At 33.8% G+C, this 22,221-nt stretch overlaps 1 protein-coding gene across 2 annotated transcripts in view; it reads right to left on the bottom strand.

Annotated features, from left to right (window-relative positions):
- LOC145662226 (solute carrier family 13 member 2-like) overlaps window positions 1-21,677 on the bottom strand; it is a 112,747-nt gene extending 91,070 nt beyond the window's left edge. The window contains exon 1 of one of the 2 annotated variants that reach the window (XM_081727568.1): window positions 21,422-21,677. In XM_081727568.1, coding sequence (XP_081583694.1) covers window positions 21,422-21,538 — 117 coding nt within the window. In that variant the 5' untranslated portion in view covers window positions 21,539-21,677. The remainder of the gene's footprint in view (window positions 1-21,421) is intronic. The other variant, XM_081727567.1, reaches the window with a different exon arrangement.
- Window positions 21,678-22,221: the final 544 nt, after the last annotated feature.

Below are 22,221 nucleotides of genomic sequence, written 5' to 3'. Positions count from 1 at the left end.
TGTAATAAGAAGTTAAATAGCAAAAACGTTTTACCAGACGCCGACGGACCCACGATAAGACAACGAACATCATCAGGTATAAGCTCTCCATTTCTTTTCTTAGCTGTTGTTTCTTTTATCATCTCTTTTACATCCCAATTAATAGTTTTCTTACTCATTTATTATAGAGAAAATCAGGGGGCCACCAGCACTGGCCCCCTTTCAAACAGTTTGAGGATGAACTGTAGGGTGAGCGTTTTGCTCACCCTTTAAGAACATGTTGGACCTCCGAATACAGCGGGGCAAATCTTATGATCTTATATCTTTAAGTTGTTCTCTAATCTTAAGCAACGTATCTTTTATATATTCACCATCCATTTCACCATTCAATGTTATTATCATCTCTAACTGTTCTTTAAATGAGTTAATACAAGTGACAATGGTTTTATATTCGTCTTTTCTTTTGCTTATGTTTAACTTCGAAGACAAACCTGTTATTATAGCACTTCCAGTTGCAAGAGATGTTGTTAATATTGAGTAAATTGTTACAGGTATAAAAATATTAATAAACCCAGTTGTTGCAGAAAGAATAACCGACAACGTGATCAAAGTGTAGTATGCATATTTAACAATTCGTAGTTTTCTTTTTTTCTTCTTTAAACTGCATTCTAACTTTCGAATGACATCTTCTATTAACTTGATTACTTTCTCCCTTGGAATATCTCTAGGTAAATCAAACTCATTCATTTATTATATAATAAATGGCTAAGGTATTTAAGCTAACGAGCGATACTTCTGTTTTAAAGAAGAAACTCCATTACGAATTAGACAACAAGAGCAACTATTTAAGTATAGGACTAGTTGGGTTTTACAGTACATATCTAACTCCAAACATAACAACAGAAAAAAACAGTTTCTCATATGGTGATAGACAAGTTTTTATACCAGAAGGGCAATACAGCTTAAACAGTCTTAATGAATATTTAAAATCTCAATCCATCAACATAACATTATCAGAAGATCATTTAAGAAATAGAGTCAAAATTGAAACTGATAGTAATGATGTTACAATTGGGAGTATAGGCACTGTCCTCGGGTTTAATGTTTTTGAAGTTTTAGAAAAGAACAAAACACATATTGGAAGTAAGTTGCCAAAGTTTCATCCGTTTGATACTATAAATGTTCACTGTAATATAGCAGATGGCATGTTTGTTAAAGATACAGAATACACACATAGAGAAACAGGAATTATAGCATCATTCAAAACAGATGCTGAGTTCAAACATAGTATTATTTACGAGCCCACTTATCCATTATTTTTCCCTATATCCAAAGACAAGGTTGACAATTTTGAGATAAGGATAACAGATGAGAATGATTCCTTAATTGATTTTGGTGGAGCTACAACAACTGTACTTTTACAAACCAAGATTTTCTCTTAGATAAATAGGAAGATGTGTTCTATTAAAGGTTGTATGTTTAGTGTTCCTTATAACGAGCTAAAGGATCTAAATATTGATCATGTATTAACAAAGAAACAACTTAACGATAAAGCTAAGAAAATTAAAGAAGGTAAAGGAATGGATTTAACTTTAACTACTGCACAAATGAAAAAGATTAAGAAAGAGCATATTGGCGGTTTTATCTTTACAATTCCAGCCATTCTAGCAGCTTTAGGAGCAGTTGGCTCATTAGCAGGTGGTGCAGCAGCGATTACTAAAACTGTACTGGATGCTAAGAAGAACAAACAAGAACTTGAAGAACAAAGAAGGCACAATATGGCTATAGAAGAAAAGCAGGGGGCAGGTAAACCAAAGAAGTCAAAAAACTAAAACCATTGACCAACTTCGATATAGAGAGGTTGGCTAAAGAATTAAAGATAAAACGATTTAGAGGTGTATTTATGAGTGATGAACTTCCACAAAAACCTTATGTACATGAGTGTGGCGTAGTTAACCTCGATAAATCAGAAAACATTGGTACTCATTGGATATGCTATTGGAAAGATAACAACATAAAGTACGTGTTCGATTCTTATGGTGGTGTTCCTCCTAAACAACTGGTACAATATCTTGGTACCGAAAACTTACTTTACAATGACGAACGAATACAAGACTTTAACTCAGTTATATGTGGTCATCTTTGTGTTAAGGTCTTAAATCTTCTAAATCAAGGATATTCTTTTAGTAACGTTATGTATATGATTAAAAATGATTAAGTGCTTTTATGGTTTTGTATCCATAAAAGTTTTGCTTTAAGATAAATATGGAAGCTATACACAATAGATTTTTAGATTATTTTGAGAAGCATGAGGATGAACTAGATGCGCTAGATACATATAATTTTTGTCAGTATTTTCAGGATGTTAGCGAGATAGACTTAAAAGATAAAGACAACGTATATAATGTTATTGATCTATGGAAAAGGTTAATACCGAAATTTTTGTACACGGAAGAAGAGTTGGAAAAGTTACGTCCAATAATTACCTTAAAGGACTTGTTGTTGAATTATAGCTCTAAGCCATTACAATGCAGTTATTGTGGTAGTAAGTCATTAATAAAAGGTATGAGTAGTTGCATTTGTGACGATTGTTCTGTAGAGAGTGGTTGGGTTTACAGTACTTGTGAAGAAACGAAAGCTGCTTGCGTAAGAAAACCATGGTATGATACTATAAAAAGATTTAAGTTACAGCTATCTCGTTTGCAAGCTTTACAGGATAGAATTATTCCCGAAGAGGTGCTCAAGGTGTTAAATGATAAACTTAGAGATATACCAAGAGATTTAATATCAACAAAAGATGTTCTAGAAGTACTACAGAAAAACAAATACACAAAATATTATGATGATGTCTATTTAATACACTATCACCTTACCGATCAAAAACCATTAAAATTACAACATATGGAAGAAACACTTATAAACGACTTCGAAAACTTACACGAGGTCTTTAGGGAGCTGTATCCGGAAAGAGCATTATTTATTAACTTGAAATGTGTATTGCACTATCTGTTGAGAAAGCACGATGTTCATGTTGATATTGATTTTAAACGCTCACCTAGACAAATAGAGATGTTAAAGAAATGTTTTGAAAAACTAGGATGGGCATTTTCTGTATAATAAATGAGTATAGATATATTTGGTAATGTTAAAGATAGAAAAGGCGATGTTGATATTAGTGAAGAAAAAATAAAATTGTTGGAGAATTTAAATGATATTGTTAGCATAAGTCAACTCAGGTCAATAGAAACCCAATTAGAGAACGATAGAAAACGATTTGAAGATGCATTAGAAACGTTACAAGACACATACATCAAGAAAGAAGATTTTCAAAAGATTAGAATGGATACCACTAGATTGGTTATGCAGAAAGAAACCATGCCTCTACTATATCGATTAAGAGCTAAAAACGTTAAGGAGCCAATCTTTAGAATATTTAATCTCTCTAATGGTTACAAATTTCTCTATAATGGGAAAATAATGCACATGGACTTAAGTTTGGATAAATACTTTTTAGATATATATTTGGGTGATACTTTGGTTAAAGAGATACCTTTTGACTTTAAGAAGAACGATATAATTACGATTAAACCAAATAAAAATTCTGCTATGGAAGAAGGACAATTATTGTTTGTTGTAATGTATATAGAGAGAGAGCTTTCCTAAAGACGTTTGCTATATAATAAATATGGATATCTTTGGTAATGTTAAAATGACATCAGAGTTAGATAATGCAGTTGTGAGAAAAGACATTGCTATGTTGAAAGAAGAGCTTAACTTCATCAAACGGAGTTATGTTATAGAGCTTCATAGTCGATTGATATCAGAAAATGTTGAAACTCCGTTCTTTTTAATACATAATCTATCTATCGCATACAAATTTCTTTATAAAGGTAGGTTAATGCACATAGAGTCATCTTACAATACGTATTATATAGATCTATATTTAAATGATTCTCTAGTTGAAACTTTTCCATTGCACTTTAATACAAATGATCTATTAGCAGTTAGGCCTTCTAAAGATTCTGGTCTCAAACATGGTAAATTACTATTGCTTCTTATGCATGTAGAAAGAGAAGACGAAGATAGTGATGATGATGGTGAGAATGTTGAAAGCATAATATTAAACAACGGTAGTTATTGATTTTCTATATAATAAACAGGATGTATTGTGTTAAGTGTAAGAAAGTGACAGATACGAAGAAAGATACTATTAGAATTGAACAAACAAAGAATGGAAGATATCTAAAGAAAGGTATTTGTTCTGTATGTGGTGTTACTAAAACTCAATTCGTTAAAAAACCTGATTGACTAGAAGAAGGTAAAGGTGTTAGAGAAGACATTGTAGAAGAAATTCACAAACCATCTAGAAAAAACTTTGACAGATTAAGTGTAGTTATAAAAGGTATCGATGATCTTTGGCAGGCTGATCTTGTAGAAATGGATAGTGGAGTGTTAAAAGGTGTTTCCAAAATCAATAAAGGTTATAAGTATTTGCTAACGATTATAGATGTGTTCTCGAAATATGCGTTTGCTGTTCCTGTTAAAGATAAGAGTGGGAAGAATGTTACAGAAGCATTCGAATCCATATTAAGAACGAGAAAACCTAGCAACTTACAAACAGATCAAGGTAAAGAGTTTTACAATAAAGAGTTTAAGAAGTTAATGGAAGAAAATAAGATTAATCACTACTCAACCTATAGTGGTAAGAAAGCTTCTGTGGTTGAAAGATTCAATAGAACGCTTAAGCAGAACATGTGGAAAAGGTTCACAACACAAGGGAACTACAAATGGATAGAGATATTACCAACACTAGTTAAAGAGTATAATCATCAAATTCATAGAACAATTGGTTTAAAACCTATAGAAGTTAGCAAAAAGAATGAGCGAGCAATATTGGAGAAAGTGTATCAAAAAGAATATAAGCGTGTTAAGCCCAAATACAAGTTAGGTGATCATGTTCGTATAAGTAAGTCGAAAGGGTTATTTGAGAAAGGATATACACCTAATTGGTCAACAGAAGTATTTGTTATTAGTGAAGTTATTCCATCTAATCCGCCTACCTATAGAATTAAAGATTTAGAAGAAGAGGATGTGCAAGGTAGATTTTACGAACCAGAACTATTAAAGACGAAACACAAAGATGAATACTTGGTAGAAAAGGTGTTGAGAAAGAAAGGTGATAAAGTATATGTTAAATGGCTAGGGTTTGATGATTCGCATAATAGTTGGATAGATAAGAGTAATGTTGTAGTGTAAATATAAATGTTTGTCTTTTATGGTTATTATGCCATAAAAGGGTAGTTTGAACGAAATAAGGGTATCGAATACCCTCATAGCATATATTTCCAGGGTCTCTTACATAAATCAAAGCCGGTGCGGGATATCTGGCGCCGGCTAGCTGGTAACGAAAATGAAGTTAAAAATCAACATTTTCTATATAATAAATATGAGTACTATGGATAGTTCTAGTTTAAACGATATTTGCTACGAACAGATTAAAGACAATTATTGGTATGGTATCTTCGGTGATTTCAAGTTGATTATAGATAAGAGTACAGGATACTTTAACGCTACTAAGCTGTGTCAGAGTGGTGGTAAGAGGTTTGATCATTGGTTAGAAAACAAACACTCTAAGGAGCTTATTGAGTATTACAACAAACTTCGAAGTTCCCGGGGTTCTGGGGACTTCAGAAACTCATTTTACACAATAAAACTAGCTGGTAACGAAATAAACAATCTAGTCTCAGGAACGTATATGTATAAAAAGATATTTCTCGCTATTGCTTTATGGGTATCACAAGACTTCTATGACAAGTGCTATGATATTATCCAAGACTATTTCGTTTCTAATTTTAAACAGATTCAAGAAGATCAAGAAGAGTTGCAAATAAGAGTAGAAGAGATAGAACAACAAATGAACGATTTAAGAATAGAAAACACAAAACTTAGAGATATAGCAGCAGAACACACAGAAGACCCAGGGAAAGTACACAAGTTAATTATCGTTAAAAAGAACCTCACAGCTGGTCAGCTTCAAGACATAGTAGACAAGTACGACATAGACAAACATGATCAGGTTAGGCGTTACGAGTCATACAAATATTGGGTTGGAAGGGTTCAGCAGCGCAACATCAAAGCAAGACTTCAGTGTCTTAAAGAAAAGTATCCAAGAATGTCAGTGTTATCAGAAACCAAAGATCCAAACTCAGTCAACCTCCTAAACAAAGTCAAAGAAAAATACAGCTGTGTTGTTTCGTATGGTTGTCACGTGGATATTGAAGGAGAATACGACGATGAGTTTGTTGTTGATTTGTTTTTGAGTATAAGAGATTCGTAAAGGTAAGGGGTATGAGTTTTGGACACCCCCTATCAGAAGAAGAATTGATTAACAGTATAGATTGCTTGTATGATAGGTTACGACTTTTATGGTTTAATCCATCAAAGTACAATTTCAAGCGTTAAACAAACCATCTGTTATAACATCGAATGCTAAATTCAACATACTACCTAAATCAGGATTATTATGATATTTTCTTATTATGGCTCTCCAATCTACGTAATGTCTAAATATATATATAAAATCTACAGAGAGGTCTTGATAAGTTGAAATGTTATACCAATGAACTCTGTCTTTGAACTCTGCAATAAATTCTTCTGTTAAATTTTGAGACATTGAAATCATTTCCCAATCTACTTTGTCAGCGTAATCTCTTATAAGGTTTTCTGATAATTGACGAGTTCCAGATATGTACCACCAATTAACTCTGTCTGCATGTTCTCGTATAAAGGCTTCAGAGAGTTCGTTTTTGTAAGATATAGCATCAAAATCAACTTTATCTATAAACTCATTAATAAATTCTTCAGATAGCTTTTGATGATACGATACTTCTTTCCAATCAACTCTATCTGCAAATTCTCTTATAAAGTCTTCTGATAAGTCTTGGCTTCCTGAAATAATCTCCCAATCAACTTTATCAGTGAATTCTCTTATAAACTCTTCCGATAACTCTTTCCATAAACATATTTCACTCAAATTAACTTTCGACAGATATTTGCGTATGAAGTCTTCTGTAATGTGATCATAGTTATATTCCTCCTCATAATCATCATAGCCTATAGATAACCATTGTTCATCAGTCAGTGAATCTAACATCTCTTCGGACAAGTTCATAACGTTTGCATAGAGAATGTTTTGTGTAAGAAATGAGTTGTTTTCTTTAGTGGCCTTCTTGAACAAATGATCTAACATACCTATTGAGATGCTAAAATTTATTTTGTCTTTGTCATTATAACCACCAATATCTAAATATTTACATACACAATCAAATACAGGTTTGTAAGACAATATTTCCTTAGCACTAGTCATGTTTGTTTTTATTCTTAGATTTTTTAAATTGATTCATTTTTGCTGGTTTTCTATATAACAAATATGGAAGCGCATTTTGATTTATTACATGATAGACTTGAACTAATTCATCATGATCTTAAACTCTTAGCAACACTACTAGAGAAGCAAATACTGTTAAAGGAAAAAGAGTTATTAGTAATGCAACAAAAAACATCTGATTTGAGTAGTGATGATGAATATAAATATGGTAGTGATGATTATGATGATACTGATGATGATGATGATGAGTAAGCTTACAAAAATGATTCAGTTTTAAATGTGTATATGTGACTTTGATGGGTTAATCCCATGAAAGCCGTGTTCTAATATAACGCTTAATATGTAGACAATGGCAGGGGTGTACAATGTTAAGCGTTGTACTAGGACAAATGAAAATGAACTGAAATAACCCGGTGAAGATAAAAATTGAAGAGTAGAAAGATTTTCTATATAATAAATAAGATGAATAATTATAATAGATTTACTGTAGTAGAGTTAAGGCGACAATGTAAAGAGAGGGGAATCAGAAGATATTCCCGATTAAGAAAAGCAGAACTGATAGACCTTCTTAAACAACATGATGATGAACAAAGCAGGAGACAGATTAGAAATATATTCCCATTTAAACAAGAAGTAATTGAAGAACCAAGAATCAAAGTTGAATCACAACCAATCGATGTAAAACGGCAGAACATTGCATTAAAATCAAGATTAGAAACATGGAGATTTACAACAGATTACAAACCACAAGATCCACTTGAACAATATATTACTGCAACATCTAAAGCTATATCAAACAGATTACAAATTAGCTTAAGTAAACATAGTTCATTGAAAGCTAATCTTTATATAAGTTGTACATATAAGAAAGGTGAAGAAACTGAAAACTTCTATTTTAACACTGAAAACCAGGAAATATATCGATCAAGTAATCTAAAGGAAGAAATAACTAAGATGAAACAAAGATTAAGAACAAGAATGGATGAGTTCCAAGCTAGAGGTTCTGGCTGGGCTCTTATAAACATTAACTTTTTACAACTAGCAATCGTCAAATATACACCATATAGAGGATCAACATACATAGAATTACCTAAACAAATTCAAAACAAAAAGGCAGTAATTAATGTAAAGAATGAAGATGAAAAATGTTTCTTATATTCAATTTGTTCTGCACTATACCCAGTTAATAAAGATCCACAACGACCTTCCAAGTACAAGCAAGCTGTCAAATACTTACAAGAAAAATTAAAAAATATTCATTTCCCTGTAAAACTAAGCGATATTCCAAGAGCTGAAAAATTACTTAATATTTCTATAAATGTTTATGCATATGATAAAGACTATTCAATCTATATACTACATCACACACAAAACAAGCAAGAAAATCATGTCAATTTATTATATGTAAAAGAACAAAATGAAGACCAAGTTAAAACACACTATTGTTGGATTAAGGATTTAAGCAGACTAGTATGTACACAATTAACTAAAAAGAGAGCTCGAAAATATTTATGTGACAGATGTTTGTTATACTTTTACTCACAAAACGCTTTAAATAAACATGAGCAAGATTGTTCGTTAAATGAGCCAGTAAAAATAATAATGCCTGAAGAAGGTAAATGCGTTGAATTTAAAAACTACCAATACATAATGAAAATGCCATTTGTGATTTATGCTGATTTTGAATGTTTGTTACATAAAGTTATGGGTTGTGAAGAATGTTATCCAGATAGTGAGCCATATACCAAAAAATATCAACAACATAAACCATCTGGATTTTGTTATTATGTAGTAAAGAGTGATGGAAGTAAAACCAATCCTGTTGTGTATAGAGGTAAAGATGCAGCTAAGAAGTTCATAAGACTGTTAACAAAAGAAGCCAAACACATATCGAACATATACAAACAAAATAACGAATTACCATTAACAAAAAGTCAGAGAAAAGAGTTCAACCAATCCGAATCCTGTTCTTACTGTAAAGTAAAATATACACCAGAAAACCACAAAGTTAAACATCATGATCATATAACAGGAGAGTTTGTAGCACCTCTATGTAATAACTGCAATTTAAAAGTTAAAGTACCAAAGTTTGTACCAGTGATCATACATAACTTGACAGGATATGACTCTCACCTGTTTATAAAAGAGCTTGGATGTAATAAAGAAGAAATAGATCTAATACCCAATAACGAGGAAAGATACATATCATTCAGTAAAAAGGTTGGAGCTATTAAATTGAAATTTGTAGATTCATTTAGATTTATGGCTTGCAGTTTAGACAAATTGTCATCGAACTTGAAACCTGAGCAAATGATACATACCCAACACTTTTATCCTAATCAAGAACAGTTTCAACTTGTGATAAGAAAAGGTGTTTACCCATATGATTATGTTAACAATTGGGATAGGTTTAAAGAAAGAAAATTACCACCAAAAGAAGCATTCTACAACAAGCTTAACAACACACATATAAGCGATGAGGATTATAAGCATGCAAAGAAAGTGTGGGGAACATTTGACATTAAAAATCTCGGACAATACCATGATTTATATTTGAAAACAGATGTATTATTGTTAGCAGATGTGTTTGAGAACTTTAGAGAAACATGTCTTAAAGCTTATGATCTTGATCCAGCTTGGTATATGACAGCACCAGGTTTAGCTTGGGATGCTATGTTAAAGATGACAAATATAAAATTAGAGCTGTTATGGGATTATGATATGGTATTAATGGTAGAGAAAGGTATAAGAGGTGGGATTAGCCAATGTTCAAAAAGATATGTGAAAGCAAACAATAAGTATATGGAAGATTACGATAAGGATAAAGAAGATTCTTACTTAATGTATCTAGACGCCAATAACTTGTATGGGTGGGCAATGAGTCAATATTTACCGTATAAGGGATTTAGATGGTTAAGCGAGGATGAGATTGAAGAAATAGATTTCACAAATATACCTGATGATTCTGATACTGGTTACATATTAGAAGTTGATCTTGAATATCCTAAAAAATTGCATGACTATCACAAAGACTACCCATTAGCACCTCAAAACATATGTCCACCTGGTTCAAAACAATCAAAACTCTTAACAACCCTATATGACAAAGAAAAATATGTAATTCACTATCGAAACCTAAAACAATGTCTTTCACTTGGATTAAAACTTAACAAGATACATCGAGTAATAGAGTTCGAACAATCAGATTGGTTAAAGAAATATATTGATTTAAACACGCAGATGAGAACTAGAGCAACAAATGACTTTGAAAAAGACTTTTATAAGCTCATGAACAATTCAGTTTTTGGAAAGACTATGGAAAATATTAGAAAAAGAGTTAATATCAAACTTGTAAGTGATGAGAAAAAATACGAGAAGCTTGTAGCAAAACCGAATTATAAGAGTACCACAGTTTTTACGGAAAATTTAGTAGCAGTTCACATGAACAAGGTTAAAGTGCAATTTAACAAACCGATTTATGTTGGTATGTCAATTCTAGATTTGTCAAAATATTTAATGTACGACTTCCATTATAATGTGATGAAGCCAAAATACCAAGACAAAATAGAAGTATGTTATACAGATACTGATAGCTATATATACCATATTCAAACAGAAGATGTGTACGAGGACATGAAAAATTACATTGATTACTTCGACACGAGTGATTACCCTAAAGATAATAAATATAAGATACCACAAATCAATAAGAAAATACTTGGTAAGATGAAGGATGAGATTAAAGGCACAATCATAGAAGAGTTTGTAGGTTTAAGAAGTAAGATGTACAGTATAAAAGCACCTCAAATAGATTTAACAGATAAAGACTTTAAAGGTAAGTTCGATAAAGAAAAGTGTTGTAAGAAGGCTAAAGGTGTTAAGAAGAGTGTTGTGTATAAAGAACTTTCATTTAACGAATATAAGGACTGTTTGATTAGCCAAAAAGAATATTATAAGAAGATGAACTTGATTAGAAGTTATAAGCACGATTTGTACAGTATAGAAGTAAATAAGTTAGCTTTAAGTTGTGTAGATGATAAGAGATGTGTTTTAAAGGATGGGATCAATACCCTACCATGGGGACATTATAAGTTAGAAGAGTTGTAGTTTTAGATTTAAGTTTTTAGATGTAAGTTTAGATGTAAGTTTTTATGATTTTAAATGTCATAAAAGCATATTCAGTCTCACTTGGGGTATCCTTCTGTGTTAAAGTTCAATGGTCAGTGGCGGCTTCATAATTTTTGGTAGTTAGGGGTGGGAGGGGGAAATGCGCCAGAAGTAACCATCCCTAACTACTTACAGTAAATGATGGAAGAATTCATATATTATTTTCAAGAACTGTTTTCTTTCTGCAAATGCCGGATTCCTGTAAAACGCTATTGGATCTTCGGGATAAACTCTATGAAACAAAGTTAGTATATTAACAGAAGGTGTTAATTATTTCGTACTCACTTTACATTTAATTCATTCCAAGCCCTCACATTACAATTCTTGAAAAATAAATTTTTTACTTTTACGTCCTACGGATAGGCTAAAGGAGACGGTGATGATTAGAAATGAAGGAAATGGTGGAATGAAGAAAGTGGGAGGAAACGGGAGAACACGAGGAAACCCACGTACACGGTGTTTGTCCACTACAATCTCATTTGGTGCGAGGTGGAATCGAACCAAGGACCCCATGCACCAGAGGTGAACGCTCTACCACGGAATTATTGAAAAGGGTAACTAGGCTTATTCTATATTTATCAAATGTACTCCTATCCAGGCCATAATTTTATGGCTAGAAACGTGCAATTCGATTTTTTTTTATCAGAAGGAAGGTGTTAAAAAATATATTTGAAATACATCTATCCTAAGGATTAGTTGCTGATTGTCATAGGTGAGGTTTGTCACAACCCTCTGATGCATAATTGACAGCAGGCAACGGTTGCTAGACAACTATTACAGCAGTCATTTATTTATTAACGAAATAAACCCAAACGATACCAAACACGGTATCTTTACTACTCTGCTCCGCAATTAACACAAAAGTTCGTTGGTTGTCCTGTCGGGGCCAATGGTGGAGGGGAGAGCTCCACATTCAGCATTAATAAATTAGATTCCACCAATTTTGACTTTTTCTTCATATCAGTGGTAGTGATATCCTGCTATGACTATGGTTAATAATAATAATAATAATACAGTGAAACCTGTCTTTAGCGGAATCGAGCGGGACTTCCAAAAATTTCCGTTAAAGTCAGGTTTCCGCTTAGTGGAGGTAGACCTAATTTTTTAATACATGCTTATAAAGGGGCATACTGAGAAAATATATTGCTGTACGTACATTGTTCGATTACAGTACTCTTTCTTCTACGAATAAATACAAAATAAAAATAAAAATAATAATAAAATGAATATAAAATATTATGCACACGTTTTCTTTATCTTTCTAATAGTCGAGCAGGGTTTTCTGTGTGCATTGATGCTTGGCTGCTTGACTTTCCGCATATATTACTTTAGCCTGAGAAATTATACTAAGTGAATCAGAATCATTTTTCCGTAAAGCAAATTTTTGCAGTTCCTTTAAACTTCTGAGAGAATTTTGATGTGTATTTATTCTACACTCTTCTTGGAACTCTGTATCGTATTCCTCTTCTTCCTATACCTCGTTTTCTTCTTTCCGACATTCCTTATGATTCTTGATTAAGTTGTGGGGGTGAATATGAGTAGTGGTAGGGGAAGGTCAACACTGTGCAGAAATATTTAACAAAAGAACGAACATTTAATCGCAAACAGTGTAATGTATATGTCTCACAGAATGTCGAAACATCTAAACGCTGTAGTCCGGAACTCAGAATTTTCCGTTACATGTTTATTTTTCTTTCCGTTGTCCGCGTAACACAGTTTCCGCTTACTGAAGGGGCTTTTACACGTTTTGTTCTATAAAATTCATGGGACTGTGAAATATTTCCGTTTAAGACAGTTTTCCGTTTAATAAAGGGTCCGTTGAAGACAGGTTTTACTGTAATAATAATAATAATAATAATAAAAATAATAATAATAATAATAATAATAATAATAATAGATTACCTAATATGCAGGCTGTGCAATAGAATGCAGTGCTTGGTACGTGTTAAACATCATTCGCGATTCCGACCTTTCTATACGGTCAAATCCATTCTAATTTGAACAAAATACAAGCTTTATATAAATTAAAGTATAGCTAAGTTGACAGCTACTAGCAGTTGTAGGAGTAGAAAGCAGTTAATTCTACAAAAAACGGTTGAATTATTAGCAATTATTACTATCATCCTATAATTATTGATTTGAAGAAGAGGGCTTACCGTGAAAGAAAGTATTTCGTTAAAGATGAAATATATTTCTTCTGGAACTTCGTTATTTCAGTTTCAATATAAATCATAGCCTATCCGTTCAAAGAGTTCTTATTTCGTGGATATCCTTAAGTATTTATTATTATTATTATTATTATTATTATTATTATTATTATTATTCCGATGGTTTTTGCCCGGAAAAATTTAAATGTATTGATAGGTTTGATGCTCGATCTCAAAAACTACGCATGATTCAGCAATTAGGCCCAGCTCCATGATCATTGCCACATCTACAGAGTGGACAATTTATCTTGACCATCTGCTACAACGGACAAACCAAACGAGAGAGAAAAGTGAAACATTGCACGAAGCAACTATAAGAAGGGAAGATGTTTGTGTGTATTAAACAGTCAGCAAACAGTATTGCCAACCCAATATAAAGTTTTATTTTTTTTAAATGGCATTACGTCAGATTACTACACATTTAAAATCAACGTGTCAAACGTAAACTTAAAATACCACTTTTTAGTCAGCGTTGCAAACTAAGGGTATTATAATATCACAAACATCCAAAGTTCGGAAACCTCTAACGCAAATACAGCATAACGGAGATGCACAGAATAATGTACATCGAAAGTACTTTAGTGCTGGATACCATGCTCATGGTATGGCTTGTTTCGAATGTATAGGAACGAAGTTACCTGGGCTTGAAAATTTTAACTTTTTTTTTTTGAAAACATTTATTTCGAAAAAATGCTTAGGTAAGTATCATATCTAGTTACTTGTATGGCTTGTAATGTACGTGTAAATTATTATGCCGTTTAGAGCACTTCGATAGCTCAAACCGTTCCGGAGATACGATAAACATTGCTGAAGTTTGCAAACTGCTTAATTCGTGTAATTGCGAGAACATGTAATTACAGCTACTAAAAGCTACTGCAACAATCATTTTAAATGTTTTCCACAAATACGCCATTTTTAGCAGGACAGGATAGATGCAGGCAGCAGCAGCCAAGTGTAACGCAACCTAGTGAACACATTAACTTCCGTAAATGGGACTGGATTTCAATAATACTTTGCTGATACATTAAGTGCCTGAATTCCGCGGTCCAGTTCGACGATGGGTGTCGTGGGTGCAAAGGGAAGCTAATCGCTTACCATATAGACGTGGCAATGATCATGGAGCTAGGAAGATGGAACAAACGCCACTCGCAACTCGCAAGTTTTGCACAACTGAGCACTAACAAAAGCGGGTCTAATTGCTGAATCATGCGTAGTTTTTTAGATCTAGCATCAAACGTATAAAAACACTTAAATTTTCTGGGCTAAGACCATCGTCACGTGAGTGCTTTCTTCGCGTTTTTACCATGTTCTCATTTTTTTGCAAGAGTTTATTCAGATACATCATTTCTTTGTGGTCTAAGCAGCAATTTTTAGCACTTTGCCCTCCTGAGATATTACGCCCCAAAAATGAAATCAAAATCGCAAAATTTAAATTTCGGACCCCATAAATCTACGGTGAAAGTAGTATCATATCTGTGGATATTTCTACAGACTCTTTGCATGCAATAGTATTCAGCACAAAACTTATGAACCTCTGGGTTTATGCCATTCCAAAATAAAGCTCCTTTAAAAGTGTAATTTTCTGTAGTTTTTCTAGTGATTTCATGTATTGGTTTGCAACCTTGCATATTTATTTAGAAGCAAGAGTATGTTCTCCATGTACTTCAGTCTCTCCCCTAAACATTCACTCTTGTTTGGAGTTCGTCTGATACGTACGTCCTGAGCAATTGTAGTTTTGGTAAAAGCTTGCAAATGCAAAAAAAAAAAAAAAAAAAAAAAATTGCACTCCATTGACAACAAAAATGGCTGTCATTCAGAAAGATCTGTACATACGGCAACGTGAATGATGTTATTGACCTTCTCATATACAAGGTTCGTCACACTGAAAGTTTTATAATTTTCGGAGATGGTTGGGCAACCATTTTCCCCATCTTTGGACCGCTCGAGCAAGGCACCATGACGGTCGAGGCGTATCGCACACTGCTTGCAGACTACGCACACCCCTTCATGACGACCATGTTTCCCAACGGTAGTGGCATTTTTCGACCAGATAATGCACCATGTGATAAGGCCAGGAGTGTGATGGAGTGGTTCGAGGAACACAGGGGCGAGTTCCAAGTGATGTATCAGAGGCTGTAGTAGGTCTAATTGTTTCTATAACTGCTTTAAAGCTTTTGGTCAGCCCTAGCACACTGATAACATTTTGTCACTCAACAAACTGGGGGAGGAGGTTACGCCCCTGTCCCGGGCTAGATCCGCCACTAGTGATGGGCAGTGGGAATATTCCCGGTGGGAAGGAAAATAAAAAGTGGAAATATTCCGGAAAGGAATTTATTTCAATTTCTTTATTTTATCTTCCAAATTATAAGAACCGTATGACTAATTACTTTATTTTCATTTATTATGATTTACTTCTAGGCTTTAAATAATTTGGAGAATAAAAAAATAAAATTCATTGACTACTTTATATAACTAATCATATGTTTTATTAGTTCCATTTCCATTTGCACTAAAAAATAGCAAAGTACTAATTTACAAATGATGAAAGGAACCAGTTTGTACAGTAATGTAGAAATAGAGATTAAGTACTATTAATATACCACGAATTACCGTTAGTAATAGACGCCGGCCTGTCTCCTGTCTCTAAAGAGGTGCTCGGGCTTCTTTTACATGTGAATTACGCATCGAATTTCGAGAAATAGGTAAGAAGAAATGTCGTGTATTGCAATGTTACGTGGTAAATTATAAAGATAAGTCAGTATCTTGCAAATTTTATGAACATAAATATGTATGCGCAAATGTTGATAAATTGGTGAGACATGTATCTTCTGACAGTTACCCAATTTAATTCGTTTATAACATTTAAATATTTAATATGTTTATAATATCAGTATTAGAGTGAAGTTTAGAAAATCCACTTAGGCCCTACTTATAAATTTAAACTGTTTAGTGGTGTGAAAATATGTGGACTTACTATACCATTTTTTCCAAGGATCTTATAAAATAGAGGATCTGCCTTTACAACAAAATCTTGAAGCCATACGTCACAGTTTCGCCACCCCTACTCTGCCCACTCCGCCCAATAGGATGGCAATGTTTTGAGCCAACAATCATGGCGGAAACGAAAGTAGCCAATCAGACGATGGCAGAAACGAGAGTAGCCAATCAGACGTGCCGATGCTCGATTGTTTTTTTGGCTTCATCGATTTAATAGGACGAAGATACATATGGGCAGATCCTCTATTTATAACATCCTTGATTTTTTCCACATATTTACTTTCATAGAACATATTCTACGTAATCTAAATATAATAAAATTACATAGTACCGTTCAGAATATACATTTTAAAGAATCCTCTGGAGACAGCTGTAATAATATACTGTGATAAAAAAAAATACTAATTTAACCCATTAGTGCCGTGCGTGATCACAGCAGGTAGTACTTATCAAAACAAGTCTTGTGTAACTTGGTGTCAGTGGTTTCCTTACATGATATGCATTGCCTACTAGGACAAGGTTATGGTAACACAATTCAAACAAAACAAGTTCCATATTGCAGCTTCAATGCAATCTGGAGGCACAGTTGTTGGCATTTCACTAAAAATAGAATAAAAACGGCATTGTCCTCACAGTAGATATTACAAAATATTCTTATATTTTATCCTTTCAAATTATTTTGTGCTTGGTTATATTTTAGAGATGCCAAATGTTGTAACACTGTACATTTCACTCATCTGAACATATTTGGGACATGCTTAATCAAGTTTTTCATCAGTGTGATTGTATGAACACGCAAGGCGTTTAAATATATTTTTCTCTCTTACGTATGTATGTAAAAATGTCGATAGTACAGTACAATTTTGCAGATAAATTCATTTAGAACAGTTTGTACATGCTTTCATTTCACTTGTGTTATTATTTTCACTTCATCATTATTATTATTATTATTATTATTATTATTATTATATGACTTTTGCTACTACTGTTACTGGTATTTCTTTTTCCTTTTATTAAAGAGGTCTTTTACTTCAACAAATCCTTGATATTTTGGAATCGAATGACGTACAAGACATACAAGTCATATATTTTGAACCCCCGAAACATAACATCTTAACGGATGAAGATTCAGGAGAAGAGAAATGCAGTGATTCAAGAGGAAGATTCAGGAGAATCGACAACCTTACAGGACACCAATTTACCAATCACGCTGAAGTTCTTTTCACAGATAATACTGGACAGGTTGAAGATGTTGTGACAACGAAGTGGTCACAACTGCGTCTGTATGTAACGGGGCTCAGTCTGTTTATAATGTTGAGCGATATTTCCAGAATGAAAAGAAGAAAACACGCGTAAATCGTCTATATTTATTAGAAGAATACAACAAGCACATGGAAGATACTGATCAAATAGACCAGAATATCTCATCGCATTGAAATCAGGTCCAAATGGTGGTTGTGGGCACTTTTCTCTTGGATGATTGATGTACCGGTGCGAAATACATGGCTTCTGTTGAGCAGAAATAGGATAAACATTTCACGTTTATAATTTTGAACTTATTTGCAGAAATATAAAGCAGTTCCCTTAGGTGCAGGAGGTCCAGCTATTTCGAAGTTGAGCAGTGAGCAATACTGTGTAAGTGGCTACGTTCATTTTGATGACATATACCACTTAGAGGTTCGCACTAATGGTAAACGTTGTGGGTATACCCTGTGTTCAAGCACAGTTCTTGCGAAATGGTTCAAATGTAATGAGGGCTTTTACGTAGACAGTTTCTTTTTTAAAAAAATCTATAAAGGCCATGTACGCCCGAAGGTGGGGCCTGTCTCCCCCATGGCTCACGAAAATATATACCTAATATAGCAAACTGCTTATATTCAATACCAGACTAATATAGCAACCATGGAATGCCCCCCTATAATTTTTCGGTCTCCCTGAGAAAGTCCCATTGATAATGGTATTCATAACCTACAACTCATTAATCCCAATACTGTGCTTATTTTGTCTTCTAGATCAGCGTTTCCCAACCGGTGTGCCAAGAGGAAATAGAAACAAAATTATTAATTCTATAGCAACCAAATTGCAAGACATAGGAAAAAATGCATATTTTTATATTTCACATTACTATGAATTTCTACCATGGAAAAATATTACTGTAATTTTAATATATTATTCTACATCTATTACTGTGTAGCAGACAGTATTTCAATTCGTACACATTTCCACGGTTAGCTGCTATGTTACGCTTCAATTGAGAGTCATACTTCACCGAGAAATGGAAGCACTTGTACAGTACGCGTCAAGTGAACGTTCATAGAACCTCATTCTCACGTTAATGACAGAACAACACTTTGTTCAAGAGCTGTGTTTTGACTTCGACGCATAGCAAGCTGTGTGATTGCAATAATATGCACCGGTTTTGGTTAAAACAGCAAAGTTAAAAGTACAAGACATTTGTTTGTATGTTCGTTATTTAGTGATCTTCGTTCTTAGTGAAAGGTTGGATACAGTTTTCGAAAAAGAAAGTGTATTTTTAAAAATCCGAGTCCTATATTTAATTGCAATTGTTTTCTATCTTAAAATTAGAATAAAAAATAAGCATAATGAATTAGCATAGGGGAAAACCAGTAATCGAGCTTTCATCTCTGTGAGAAGATGATCAGTAATCACAGAAAAAAATACCATGGTATTTTATATTTGCAAATAATAATAATAATAATAATAATAATAATAATAATAATAATAATAATAATAATAATAATATCTATGAGTGTGCCGCGAGAATTCAAGTTACACATGTAGTGTGCCGCAAGTTGAAAAAGGTTGGGAAACGCTGTTATAGAATGTAACAGTTTCTAAGACAATAAACGTTTTTTTTTTTCTTTTACGTATGTGTGAATAATTTAACAGGGCATTGATATACTCATGTTATCCGAAGGTGCTTACTTGAACGCCTAGCGTGTTCATATGATCACGGGGTCCCACAACGAAACAGCTTACGTCACGAACTTAAAATTACTCATACGTGGTCTTCACATCTAAATAAGCCAAAATTGAAAACAAAAAATAATTCCGGCGTTAATGGGTTAACTTTGAAATCATAATATAGTAATAGAATGCAATTTTCTTTGTGATTGTACATGAATTCCCATTTTGGGAATCTTCCCGGGATTATTCCAGAAAAATATCTTCCCGGGAATTTACCCATCACTATCCGCCATTCAGCGTCAGTCAGGGGTGCGTGAGGGGTTTAAGCTTGCGCACCAATTTTAAAGGAGCCTCCGCGTGCTTGCACGAAATCGGTGGTAGAACTCAGTATCATTGGTCTCAAAAAATACATATTTTGTGGTAATAGTTTTAACAGCAACACGCAAGGGATGTAATTTATTTGGTATTGGTTGCATGGTTCTGTTTGTTCTCCTCCATATATTAGTAGGGAGCCAAAGGAAGTCAGACCACGCAATTGTCCTATGTCCTAAGCAACATAGTAAAGTTACTTCTATAGTTAACAACATGGATTTTAAAGGCTAATCTATTATCTCACGCACTCAGTTTATGGTTAACGAATTAAGTCTAATCTGCGTAGCCTATAAAAATTCATCACCACGGACACTCACTCACTGAGAAAATGACGCTACATTATTGCAATGCCCGTAGTTTAATATGTCTTCTGCAATTTTCAACATATTATCATGGTATCACATTTTAAGGGTCTTCACTACAGCGAAATTAAACTACAGCTAATTTTAGAGTTTTTCTGTAATATCTTCAAAACAAATAAAAATATTCGAAAAGTAGAAACGTAATGAACTAGACAACACGATTTTGCATGTGATACCGTTATCACAACTCATCTATCTGCTTTTGATTTGCAACCTTAGATAGATTTAGCATTTTTTGCGGATTCTGTAAATAGCGGCATACGAAAAGCAGATAGGTGAATTGTGGTAAAGGTATCACATGCAAAATTGTATTGTCTAGTTTACTACGTTTCTACTTTTTGAATATTTTTATTTGTTTTGAAGATATTACAGAAAAACTCTAAAGTTAGCGGTAGTTTAATTTCGCTGTAGTGAAGACCCTTAACAGTTGATTACGAAAATAGTTTGTCAGTGTTTCAGTTGCAGTGAACACTCCTTTCCTTCAGTTTTAATGTTCCACATATAGTCAACTAGGATTAACATCTTTCTGGCGCTCATTACATCCCTGCCTACTATTCTGACTCGCATTGCACTTCTTATCCTTTCACCTGTTGAATCTAGTAATTTAATACTTAATCAATTACTGGGATTGAATCTACGGATTGCATCCATTATTCCTGTATAGAGTACATTGAACTCCATTAACATAAAAAAAGACACTTATTTTAGAAGTTTTTCAAGCTGACGTCACGAGAGTTTAGTAGTACAACACTTACATCTCGTGCGATGGATCCCTGGTTCGATCCAGGCCGTCTGAATTTGTGAACAACATGGGTTTTCTCGGATTCTCTCACATGGTCATTCCACTAGTTATTCCCTAATGATTTATCTTCATTAATCATCCGCCTGAACATAATGGTGGGACGTTAGATTAACGATTTCATTTCATTTAAAAACCTAATTCTAGAAAGCAATAATGTGCCCACTTTGCGTGTCACAGTCGAAAGAAAAATTTTGACCGTGACCTACATCCATCCACTTACCTTGTTCGTGTAAAGAATAGGAATCGGCAGAAGAAGCAAAGGCACTAAAATAACGACCAGCGTTCTCCAATGGACCAACATTATCTCCAACCACTTCCTTACGTTATGAGACAACATCTCAGCAGCAGTTGTAAACGAACTGATTGCCTCTTGCCCTTTGGTTCATTAATATGTCGTCTGCAGTCAATGACAGCTACGTTTACTAACACTGGCGCACGCTCCAATAGACCTGCTTTCTCTCCTTTAGCTCAACGCGCGAAACGCCACCAGCGAACAACTGCAGCAACTACAAAAGAAGCTAAATAACAGAGCAGCAAAAACACAAAACATGTTATGAATATTTTGTTTATTTCTCCGGGACAATCGCTAGGGGGAGGAAGAGATCCTGATTCCCTTGTTGAGGGAGGGAGTGACATAAGGACGAAAGGGAATGTTAAAGTGGCGTTATACGAAGTTGTCTTATCATGCAGGAGCGGGAATTCCCAGTTGCAGAAATGAAATTACAAATACAATATTCCGCAGTATTTTTTTTTTTTTTTTATTCTGGCTGTTTTATCTTTTCCCCTTCTGTGATCTTTCAAGTTTTGCATTTTCATTTATTTGAACTTCTTAATCCTTAGAAGAAAGCACACCATAACCCTTTTTAGTTTTTCCACTTTTTAAGGTAAATTATAGACTTTCACTCAAACAGCTACTCAGTGGTAGAGCGTTCACCTCCGGTGCTTGAGGTCCCTGGTTCCATCCCACCTTGAGCAGTGTGGACTTTGTGGTGGACAAACACCGTGTGCGTAGGTTTTCTC

This window comes from Thermobia domestica, chromosome 10 (assembly GCF_964235325.1).
Source record: "Thermobia domestica chromosome 10, izTheDome1.hap1.1, whole genome shotgun sequence".
NCBI classification, from domain to species: Eukaryota; Metazoa; Arthropoda; class Insecta; order Zygentoma; family Lepismatidae; genus Thermobia; species Thermobia domestica.
The sequence above is the reverse complement of the archived record's forward strand: the minus strand, read 5'-3'. Positions and strand labels throughout refer to the sequence as shown.